We start from the raw sequence: 11,352 nt of genomic DNA, 5'->3' as shown, positions 1-11,352 counted from the left end.
TCTTCTTCTTCTTCTTCTTCTTCTTCTTCTTCTTCTTCTTCTTCTTCTTCTTCTTCTTCTTCTTCTTCTTCTTCTTCTTCTTCTTCTTCTTCTTCTTCTTCTCCTCCGGCTGAGGAACATCTGAGTGCACAGCCCTGGTGTTTGTTTTTAATTGTCCACACTGTCATCTGCCAATCACTGACTTTCCAGATTTTCTTTTTTTACTTCCACCTCACCCACTTTGCTCTGTTCCTTCCTTAAATGCCACAGTGCATCTGCATGCCATGCGAATGGGAAACTGTGCTTTTCAAAAACTCCCACCCTGCATTTGTGCTATTCACCCCCAGTGGCCCTCATTTCCCTTCCTCTACTCCAGAGCGCTTAATGGTCATTGCTGTCTGTCCCTGTAGAGGTGGTGCAGGGGAGAGGCGGCGGCAGCCAGTGAAAGAGAACTCAGAAAATGCCGTTTCTACCCTGAACGCCTCTGCAGTGAGAGGTCCGCGGAGAATTGTTGCCCTCTGGACCAGGCCCGTAGGCAGGATTTTTTAATTTGGGGGGCCTTTAAATAAGTCAGGGGGCCCCCCCCACACCCCTGCACACCCCCCCAGGGAGTGCCTGGGCTGGATGGGAAGGGGGGGGCCTTGGCGGGAAGAGGAAGAAGAAGAAGAAGAAGAAGAAGAAGAAGAAGAAGAAGAAGAAGAAGAAGAAGAAGAAGAAGAAGAAGAAGAAGAAGAAGAAGAAGAAGAAGAAGAGATTGGATTTATACCCCGCCCTTCACTTGGAGTATCAGAGCGGCTTACAAACTCCTTTCCCTTCCCCTCCCCACAACAGACACCCTGTGAGGTGGGTGGGGCTGAGAGAACTCTGACACAAACGGCTCTTTTTCAAGGACAGCTGTGCCAGAGCTTGTGACTGACCCAAGGTCACATCAGCAGGTGCAAGTGGAGGAGTGGGGAATCAAACCCAGTTCTCCCAGATTAGAGTCCGCACACTTAACCACTACACCAAACTGGTAAGTCAGGGGGCCAGGCCTCAAGATGCCCCACTGCAACTGCGGGCTTGCTCTGAATGCAGGCAACGCTTTCTGCACTGCATGATCCCTGCCAAAACACCCAGCAATATTCTCTCCCTTTCCCTTTCTGGTCAGAGCAATGGGAACAGAAGATACCACCTGGGGCGAGGATGACGAGGCCTCTGAACACGACTACTACAACAGCATCCCAGGAAAGGAGCCGCCTCTTGGGGGCCTGGTGGACTCCCGCCTCTGGCACGGCATCTCCCTCTGCCATGCAGCCACGCAGCTTTCGTGCAGCAGCCATGCCGGCCAGGTGAAAACAAAGGTGCCGTATAGGGCTGCAATGTCTGGTCTTTCTGGGTTTTAAAAGACGTTTGGTAATCACAAAAGCGCCCTGACCGGGATTGGCCCCGGGCTGGCCTGATCTTGTCAGATCTCAGAAGCTAGGCCGTGCTTGATTACTACTTGGATGGGAGCCCACCAGGGAAGTCCAGGGTGGCTACGCAGAGACAGGCAAGGGCAAAACCACCTCTGTGCTTCTCTTAGCTTGACCTGAGTGGCTCAGGCTGGCCCAATCTTGTCACATCTCAGGAGCTAAGCAGGTTCAGCCCTGGTCGGTACTTGGATGGGAGGTCCCCAAGGAATACCAGGCGTTGGTACTTGGATGGGAGGCCCCCAAGGAGTACCAGGGTCGTCACACAGAGGCAGGCAATGGCACACCACCTCCGTTTGTCTCTTGCCTTGAAAACCCTCTGAGATCACCGTTAAGTCAGCCGCGACTTGATGGCCCTTTCCACCACCAACCCCCAAATCCCCAGATCAATCAAACAATCCACCACAGGCCCCCAGATAAACTGGGTAGAATCATAGGATCATAGAATGTTAGGGTTGGAAGGGACCTTGCAGGCCATCTAGTCCAACCCCCTGCACTCTGCAGGAGCACATCCAAAAGACAGCCCTACAACATACCCGAAAGATGGTCGTCCAGCCTCCGCTTGAAAACGTCCAGCGAAGGAGCCTCCACCACCTCCCGAGGCGGTCTGTTCCGCTGCTCGACCACTCTTACAGATAGGAAGTTTCTCCTGATATTTAGCCGGTAACGACTCCCTTGTTATTTCCACCCATTAGATCTAGTCTTGCAATCCGGAGCGAGAGAGAATAGATATACACCATTTCCTACATGACAGCCCTTCAAATACTTGGGTAGTAGATTTCAAGAACGCTTCAGACTGTTTTGAGACAGGTCCTTCCAAGAGCCTGCCTGCTTCGTCTGTATCCCACCCTGTGTCCAAGCTCCGGCCCACCTGCCTGGCTCTTCTCTCCCCATTCCCTCCTCACAGCAGCCCTGCAGGCGGAGACACAGTGCCAGGACCCATGAACTGTGGGGGGTTCGAATCCAGACCTCTCTAATTCTAGTCTGACCACCTGATGCCTCCATTTAAAAACGGAAGCAGGACAGATGCCTCTTCTGAGGTCATGACTGAGGACCAGGGTTCCCTCTAAGCTGAGTTAGTGTGAGTTAGCTCACAGTTTTCTAGCCTCCGGCTTACACATTTTTTTTTGTCTTAGCTCAGGAAGGATGGCTCCAGAGCAAACTAACTTATGCAGTAGCCGAATTGCTCGCTCACAACATTAATGCCAGGAGCTCACCAAGTAGAATTTTTGCTCACAAGACCCCACAGCTTAGAGGGCGCATTGCCGAGGACCTCTCGAGGAGCCCACTCTGTCCAGTTTTAGTTATAAGATTTTTATTAGGTTTTCCCTATTATATATGACACTAAAGGAAGGGAAGGACATACGGCATGGGATAAGGCATGTAGGAAAATTTCTATCAAGCTTATACAATAGTGGTTACAGATTTTTCATCTTAAATCTTTGTTTTCAGATCTCTTTCCTTTATATAATTTCAAAAACTAATATCGATTAATCAGATCGCTAAAATCTTCTATTGTGATTCCTGAAAAAAGTATACGTTCTGCGCAATTCAAGTTAAATTTATCCCGATTATGTTCTTATGTTCTTATGTACTCATTATTCCTGATGTTCAGAATTGCTTTTCACCCAATCCTAAAATGGTGTCCAAATATCTTTCACATCTTGTACTTCGGTCTTTCAGCGAGTCAGACAATATATCCATTTCTGCCGTTTCGAAAATATTTTGTCAAGAGTTCATCTTACTCTCTCCGGTTTTAGATAGGGGGAGGCAGCAGAGTGAGACTGACATAGAGGGAGGGATTGCATCCCGTCCCGTTACTTATGGCTGAGTCACATGCTGTAACAACCTTGTGTCCTCTGCCTCGGTCCTTCTGATCAGATGTGCCCTGGGAGTTCCTGTTCGGAACTTAATTCCTGGATGTGCAGAAGCCCAATCTGGTTTGGGCCCATGGTGCATAGGGAGATAGGGCACAAGCGTGCCCTTTTCATAACATGAAATTGCTCCCAGGAACCAGGAACTGGGGAAACTGCCATGTAGCTCACCCATAAACGTGTCGCTACCAGTGGGACAAACAGTGTCTTCCTGGGTGGGCGATGGGGAGGTAGGGTTGCCAGATCCAGGATGGGAAACTCCTGGAGATTTGGGGATGGAGCCTGGGGAGGACAGGGACCTCAGTGGGGTGCAATGCCACAGAGTCCTCCTTCCAAAGCATCCATTGTCTCTAGGCGGAACTGATCTCTATAGCTTGGAGATGAGCTGTATGTAATTCTGGGGGATCGCCAGGCCCCACCTGGAGGCTGAGAAGAAGCAAACAACCGTGACGTATTATGCCAAAAAAGTCTCCAAAGACTAGAAATTTCCTTTTCCAGTATTCAGTTTACTGGAAGCAATTCAAACGCCATCAACACCGACGGACCATGCATATTGTATCTCGTTTCGTGTATACCTTTATCAAAGTGGGTAGCGTTGAAATACCTATATTTAATTACAAAAATATAATTAATATTAATCCATTTGACAAACTCTCTAATAGTATCTCATTTCTGGTTAAGTGCGTGGACTCTAATCTGGGAGAACCGGGTTTGATTCCCCACTCCTCCACTTGCACCTGCTGATGTGACCTTGGGTCAGTCACAAGCTCTGGCACAGCTGTCCTTGAAAAAGAGCAGTTTGTGTCAGAGTTCTCTCAGCCCCACCCACCTCACAGGGTGTCTGTTGTGGGGAGGGGAAGGGAAAGGAGTTTGTAAGCCGCTCTGATACTCCAAGTGAAGGACGGGGTATAAATCCCATGTCTTCTCTTCTTCTTCTTTTTCTAGTCTTTGGAGACTTGTTTTGGCATAATACATCACGGTTGTTTGCTTCTTCTCAACTTCCGTCCCGTGATCTCTCTCTTTGGTTTGCACCCACCTGGAGGCTGGCATACCTTGCCCCATTGGGTAGGAAAGTGAGGTACATGACGGCTTAACCCCCATCGCCACGTGCTGTCATCCTGCTTCGGACAGGAGCTGTGCACACCTGGGCATTGTGCAACAATTCCCAGAGCTCATTTGAATGAAAGGGGACCTAGGACCTGCGTACACCACTGGCTGGCTGTTCGCCCACTCTGGAAAACCAAGACCAAGGGAAGATCGCTGGCAAGATCAAGGGCTCCGGGCTCACTTCTGCTTCAGCCTGGCGCAGGGGACTTCGTTGTCAGCTGCAGGCCACTTGTCTGTAGTGGGCAAAACTTCACCAGGGCTGGCAACCCACAAAAGAGCTGCAGATGACGGACCGCCTTTATAACCCGTTTGTTCAGTTCATTTATCTGCATTAGCTCTCTCTCGAAGAAAAGGTCATTAATTTAAGAAGGATACATTAAAAAACGAACCCCTTTCCGAATCAATCAAATCAAACTGGATTGGCCGTGCAGTCCCCTGCGGTCCCAGCCCTCCAGGGTCAACAGCCACTTTGCAGAGGATCCCACTGTGGAACTGCATTCTTACTGATAGGGTTGTGTGTCACAGTGGTTAGAGCACCAGACTCGGATCTGGGAGGCCCACATTTGAATCTCTGCTCTGCCGTGGAAGTTCACTGGGGGGCTGGTCATGCACTTGCTGCCTAACCGACTTCACAGGATAAAACAGAAGAGAGGAGAGCTGTGTAAGCTCCATTGGGGAGGAAGGCGGCTTATGAATGAATAAATAGACTTCTTCTTGAAGCCATTGCCTAGCATACCAGCTGTGTGGGGATCCAGAAGGTTGAGTTTATGGGAATGAGGCCCAAGGGGGAGCGAGGGAAAGGAATAAGAGTTGACAGTGGCTCAGTATGGGTAGAGCACCTGCTTGGCATGCAGAAGGTCCCAGGTTCAATCCCCAGCTTCTCCAGTTAAAAAGGGCCAGGCAGGAGGTGATGGGAAAGACTTCTGCCCAAGAGATTGGAGAATGGCTGCCAGTTTGAGTAGAAAAGACTGACTTTCATGGACTGAGGGTCTGGTTCAACAGAAGGCAGCTTCACCCGTGTCGACTGGGGTGCAGTCACTGTTGCCTGCAGCCCATGCAAAGCCCAGGGCAGCCCCCTGGGAGCACAGAGAAGGCCTCTGGCTCACTCGCTATGAGACAGGTTCAGTCCCCCATGGATTCAATACTCTCAGCTGGCCGGTAATAGAGAGAGACCTTCCAGTGTCGGAGGACTCGCCAACCGCAAGAGACCGTTCTGTGCTAGATGGACCACTGCCCGGCCTTCCTAGAAGGCAACTTGGTGCATCCCTCGCCTGACCAAGACCAAGACTAGGGTTGCCAACCTCCAGGTGGGGACTAGAGATCACCTGATATTATAACGGATCTCTAGACAATAGAGATCAGTTTCCCTGGAGAAAATGGCTACTTTGGAGGGTGGACTCACCGTAAACTGCTGAGGTCCCTCCCCAAACCCTGCCCTCCCCAGACTCTACCCCCCAAATCTCCAGGAATTTCCCCGCCCAGAGCTGGCAACCTTGACTGAGGCCGCTGGGTGGGGGAGGCATTGCAGCTCGGAGAAGGGTTTGGCCTGCAAAGTTCAGACCTGCAGATCAAGCTCCCCGACAGCAAGAAGGAGAAAAGTATCACCTGTCAATGTGACCTCATCTTCTTGTACCTCAATACCTCCAGCAAATGGGAGACCTTCACCAACTAATGAATTACAGCTTCAGTGGGTCAGCCGACCTGGTAAAGCTCACAGTGCTAGCAAAACACACACACACACTTACCTGCCAGTGACTGTAATAAACTTTGCATATGAATGAAGATTCCTCATTCAGGGAGTCATTCATCTCCAAACAGAAGAGAGCCTTCCCGTGACTGATAGCTCTCAAACTTGTGTGGCCCTGGTTTCGGAAGAGGTGGTGACTCCCGTATCTTCTGTCCCACAGGTTGGAAGTCCTGCCAGGAGAGACCACAGCAGTCACTCAAATTTGCACTGGGACGCTGATCCACATGGTAGGCATAATGTTTATTATGTGGGGGGGGGGGGAGAGGAAGACGCACACAGGGTGCCCGATGACAGCTAACCCGAGTTTCCCCAGCTTATACTCTTTATTTCATTTGCCTGGTGGGTTAAGCAATAGCAGCCTCCCTTTCAGGGCTGTTATAAGGATCAGGAGGTAGCAGGCACACTCGGAACGCTGAAAGGGCTTTCTTAAGGGTGGTGGCGGCAACTAGGACTCTCTCGCCAGGAGATTGGGTGGCAGGAGAGGGAGACAGTTTCCCCGTCCTCCAAATCCATGTGGCAATTCCGTTCAGCCCAGCAGTCCCTCCTTCCAGACTGTGTTCTCTGAAATAACTTTCTCTTCCCGCTGAGGGTTTTGTGCTGCATGGGACCGGCTTCTTTGTATGGGGGAGCTCTGTGTTCACATGTGAGCTGCTGTGGGCTGGTGTTCCAGCTTTTCTTTATTTTTAGAGGTTCGGGTTTGTTGCCAAATTGGATTTTAGTGCATGACTTTGGGGCGTGTCGTCATAAACTCCGATTTTTATCCTCACATAAGGGTTGCCAGCTCTGGGTTGGGAAACACCTGGAGATTTTGGGGGTACAGCCTGAAGAGGGTGAGATTTGGGGAGGGAGAGGGCCTCAGCAGGGGATAGTGCCATCAGGGCCATCCTCCAAAGTGGCCATTTTATCCAGGGAAACTAATAGCGGTGATCTCCAGGTGGCACCTGGAGGCTGGCAACTATACCTCACATCAACCCTTTGAGAGGGGTCAGGCCAAAAGGTCAGCTCGTGAGCTAAGTGGGGACTCAGAAGCAGGTTTCCGCAGTCCCCCTCGGCCATGCTGCCCCCTTAGTTCTTCCTGGGCACTCTGTGCTGTAGAGACGTCCCTTGGGGGTGAGGTGGGTTGCCTAACTCGGGTGGGCTGCCTAACTCGGGTGGGCTGCCTAACTCGGGTGTGGCCGTGTCTTCCAGGCCAGAGCTGCGACGGTTACCTGCAGGCAGATGGGAAGCTGCTGTGCTCCCGCGACTATGAAGAGCACATGTACGTGAACACCCAGAATCTGGAGAACAGCGAGGCAGATGCCGGGGGGCACCGAGGGCCTGAAGAGAGCCCCCCCAAAGACCTGTTTGATATGAGTAAGAGAGGGGGCCGGCGGAGATGGGGAGGGCTCTGCATCTAATTTTGAAGTTTAAAGCACAAGTGTTGGGAGCACAAAACACAACACTACTCCCACCCTGCAAAGTTGAATAATAATTTTATTAATATCATCTGCCCACTCAGAGTGATGCTCCGGGTGCATTACATAAGAAAGGTGCAAGAAAACATACTAATTACAGCGGGGGGGGGGGAGAAAGATTTTTTAAAGTTATTGGGGGGGAGTTTTAGCATGAATTTAGGGGATGCAGATGGTAAAGCTGGGGGTTGGTTTTCCAAATTCTGTACCAGGTGATTGAGCCCATTTGAACAGATTTGCATTTTATGCATCAAGTATTGTGTGTCTGTTAGCCCTGGATCTCTACTGTAAGGGACATCAAGTATTGGCAGGCAGGGGAGAGGCCATGGCTTGGTGGCAGAGCATCTGCTTGGTATGCAGAAGGTTCCAGGTTCAATCCCTGGCATCTCCAGTTAAAAAGGTCAGGTAGTAGATGATGGGAAAGACCTCTGCCTGAGACTCTGGAGAGCGCTGCCAGTCTGAGTAGACAATATCAACCTTAATGGACCGATGGTCTGATTCAGTATGAGACAGCTTCATGCATGTGTCCCAGGAGTCTGAAACTGGAGACAAGCCGTCAGGGTGACGGACAGGGCACAGCCAAGCAGTATGCAGAGCTACGACCAGCAGGTAGTCCTCCTAGTCCCTCCAGCACCTATCAGAAGAAGGCTGATGGTGTGTGGATGGGCAAAGATCAGTGGTAACACCCTGGTTCTTGAGTATGTGCACTAGCGAGACTATACCTGCCACCCCCCTTCAAAGCAACGTGGTGGCCACGGTGGGATAGCAGGAGCTGAAGGAGAAGTCCCCAGTATCCAAGAAAAGCACGTCTTATTTTTATTTATGCTTATTTTTAATTTATATCCCACTTTTCTTTCTGATCTGCAACTCAAAGTGGCTTTTCACATTGTTTCCTCTCCTCTACTTAATCCTCACAACAACAACCTTGTGAGGTAGGCTAGGCTGAGATATTGTGATGGGCCCAAGCCCACTTGGCAGGCTTCCATGGTTGAGTGAGGGTTTTGAACCCAGTGGTCCCAAGTCCTAGTACAGTACCCTAACCACTACACCACATAGCTCCATGTCCTCCAGGAAGAGGCACTACACCCTGGGGTCTTCCTCCCTCATCTGCCAAGAACTCCCAAAGAGAAAGTTCTCCAGAGGTTCTTTCCTGATATAGTTCCGCAACGGGGACTGGATGAGGCTGAAATTTAAGGTTATCTAGCTGTGGACTGGCTCAACTTTCTGGGGAAATTCCTGGTGGGATGCTGTCCCAAAGGACCACTTTCAGCCAGTAGCAAACTGAGTCTGATCATGTTGCCATCCCATCTTCCTCCAATTTGAATGTCCCAGTCCTCTTCTGTAGTGAGCCCTTGAGCCAAAAAGACTTAGAAGTTTTAAGCTGAGCTTCTCACCAGGCTGAATACGATGACATTTGTACTGTTCAGACCACACAGGATGGTCTTAGAAAAGCTGCCTTTGGAAAGCTGTAATCACATCCGAGCACACCCAATCTCTTTCTTCTTCAGGGCCTTTTGAAGATGCTTTAAAGCTTCATGAGTCCATGTCAGCTTGCGGGGGGGATAGCAGCCCCCTGATCGAGGACCAGTGGCCCAGCCCCCCAACCCGGAAGGCCCCGATCGCCCCCACAGAAGATCAGCTGAAGCAGGAGCCCTGGTACCATGGCAAGATGAGCCGTCGGGATGCGGAGAAGTTGCTGCAGATGGATGGGGACTTCCTCGTGAGGGACAGCATTACCAACCCTGGCCAGTACGTCCTGACAGGCATGCACAATGGGCAACCCAAACATTTGCTCCTGGTGGATCCCGAAGGAGTGGTAAGCAGCTGACATGGAAGGGTAATGGAGGCCTTGCTTTTGGGGCCCTCAAAGGCATGGGAGGTCAGCTCATGGGAATGGTCCACCCAACCAAGCCACCGATCCCTTTGAGAGAACCCCCAGCTGTATGTCTGCTCTGACACTCCAAACAAAGTGATCCCATGATCCAGTCACATTCTGTGCAGAGATGAACCAGAATGAGCTGCTCCCAATGGAAGCTGCTCGTTACCTTTCTACATTCACTATTCCTTCCAATCTGGAACCGTGCTTAGGAATAAAACTTTATCTGAGTCCTGGAAATGGGTTGTTCTTCCCCTTTGGGGATTTACCCGTAAATCTTTTTGGGTGCTGAGCGTAGCATTCCTCTGGTTTTCATTGAAGGTTAGGGGAAACCCTGGGTTTTCACTGTCTGACATTTGGGAAGCCCTGGGGTGCCAGCTTGAGTTTTGGGGATGATACGGGGAACATGACTGTGAGCCAGTTTGATGTAGTGGCTAGGAGTGTGGACTCTAATCTGGGAGAACGGGGTTTGATTCTCCACTCCTCCACATGCAGCTGCTGGTGTGACCTTGGGTCAGTCACAAGTTCTGTCAGAGCTTTTCTCTCAAGAGCAGTTCTCAAAAGAGCTCTCTCAGCCCCACCTACCTCACAGGGTGTCTGTTGTGAGGAGGGGAAGGGAAGGAGATTGTAAGCCACCCTGAGACTCCGAGTGCAGGGTGGGGTATAAATTCAGTCTCTTCTTCTCTAAAACGTAATATTTTGGGGGATTCAGAATGTTGGCAAGGAAGAGATGGGGGCAGACCTTCATTTCTCAAAAGAAATGTGAGGGGCCAAGGCCTGGGTGGGGGCCCCGCCATCTGCTGTGAAAGGAAGCCTTGTTCCTCTATTCAGAGTGCATGCCGATGGTTTCAGAGCTGTGGTTCCTCGGAGTTAAGGGGAAGACACTCTGCGTGTGCTCAGAGGTACTTTCCTTATATGATTTGACTTTCTTGTTCTTTAAGAAAGGGTGTGGCCACAGATGGGGGCCTGGTGGAGCTGCTGAGTGGGCGTGGTTAGAGGAGGAAGGGTGGGGCTACAACGATTCCGCCATCTCAGCGCGAGATTTTCTTTCCTTCTGTTCAGACCACTGGCTCAGATGAAGCCAGACGGCAAAGCCAGATCCTGCACCCTCCTGCCAAGCAGAGGCTAAGCCCTTTTTCTCTTCTGCCATCCCAGGTGAGAACCAAGGATGCCTTATTCGAAAGCATCAGCCACCTCATTAACTACCACCTACAAAACCAACAGCCAATTGTGGCTGCCGAGAGTGAGCTGCACCTACGGCAGGTGGTGAAATGGAAGCTGTGACAATCCGGTAGGTTCCTGATGCTCCTCCTGCCCTTCGGAGGAGGGCACGATGGCACGTATTTCAGGTTCTGAATGACACAGTGCACTTATGGAACTCACTGCCCCAAGGTGCAATAACAGCTTCCTAGCAAAGGTGGCTTTTTCAGAATAGTTTGCACAAACACATGGAGGAGAAGGCTACTGATGGCAACTAGTCATGAAAGATAAATGGAACCTCCATGTTCAGATGCACTATACCTCCAAATCCCACAAGCTGAAGGTGAACAAAGGCAATGAAACATATTCAGGGACTGCTTTTGTGCTCTAGACAGGGCGGAATTCTGTGTCAGAAAGGAGCTAGCCCCCCCAAAGATGATATAAGATTGAACACCACAATCTGCCATATTCTAGACTAATAAAGGCACTTTCACACATGCCAAATAATGCAGGTTCAATCCACTTTGGTGACCATTTGCAAGTGGATTTTGCGTTTTAACATAGTAAAATCCAGTTGCAAAGCACACTGGAAGTGGATTGAAAGTGCGTTATTTAGGGTGTGTATGACAACGCACTAATACAGTGTGTCAACAGCACAAAACAAGAATCA

General features: G+C 50.4%; 1 protein-coding gene across 1 annotated transcript in view; it reads left to right on the top strand.

Annotated features, from left to right (window-relative positions):
* The window catches only part of SHC2 (SHC (Src homology 2 domain containing) transforming protein 2), a 36,157-nt gene extending 25,391 nt beyond the window's left edge, over positions 1-10,766 (top strand). Inside the window, exons 8-12 of the mRNA XM_015411223.1 lie at positions 1,127-1,307; positions 6,316-6,382; positions 7,344-7,508; positions 9,115-9,422; positions 10,638-10,766. Of these exons, the coding sequence (XP_015266709.1) occupies positions 1,127-1,307; positions 6,316-6,382; positions 7,344-7,508; positions 9,115-9,422; positions 10,638-10,766 (850 nt within the window). The remainder of the gene's footprint in view (positions 1-1,126; positions 1,308-6,315; positions 6,383-7,343; positions 7,509-9,114; positions 9,423-10,637) is intronic.
* Positions 10,767-11,352: the final 586 nt, after the last annotated feature.

This window comes from Gekko japonicus, unplaced genomic scaffold (assembly GCF_001447785.1).
Source record: "Gekko japonicus isolate JY-2015 unplaced genomic scaffold, Gekko_japonicus_V1.1 scaffold1187, whole genome shotgun sequence".
NCBI lineage: Eukaryota > Metazoa > Chordata > Lepidosauria > Squamata > Gekkonidae > Gekko > Gekko japonicus.
The sequence above is the reverse complement of the archived record's forward strand: the minus strand, read 5'-3'. Positions and strand labels throughout refer to the sequence as shown.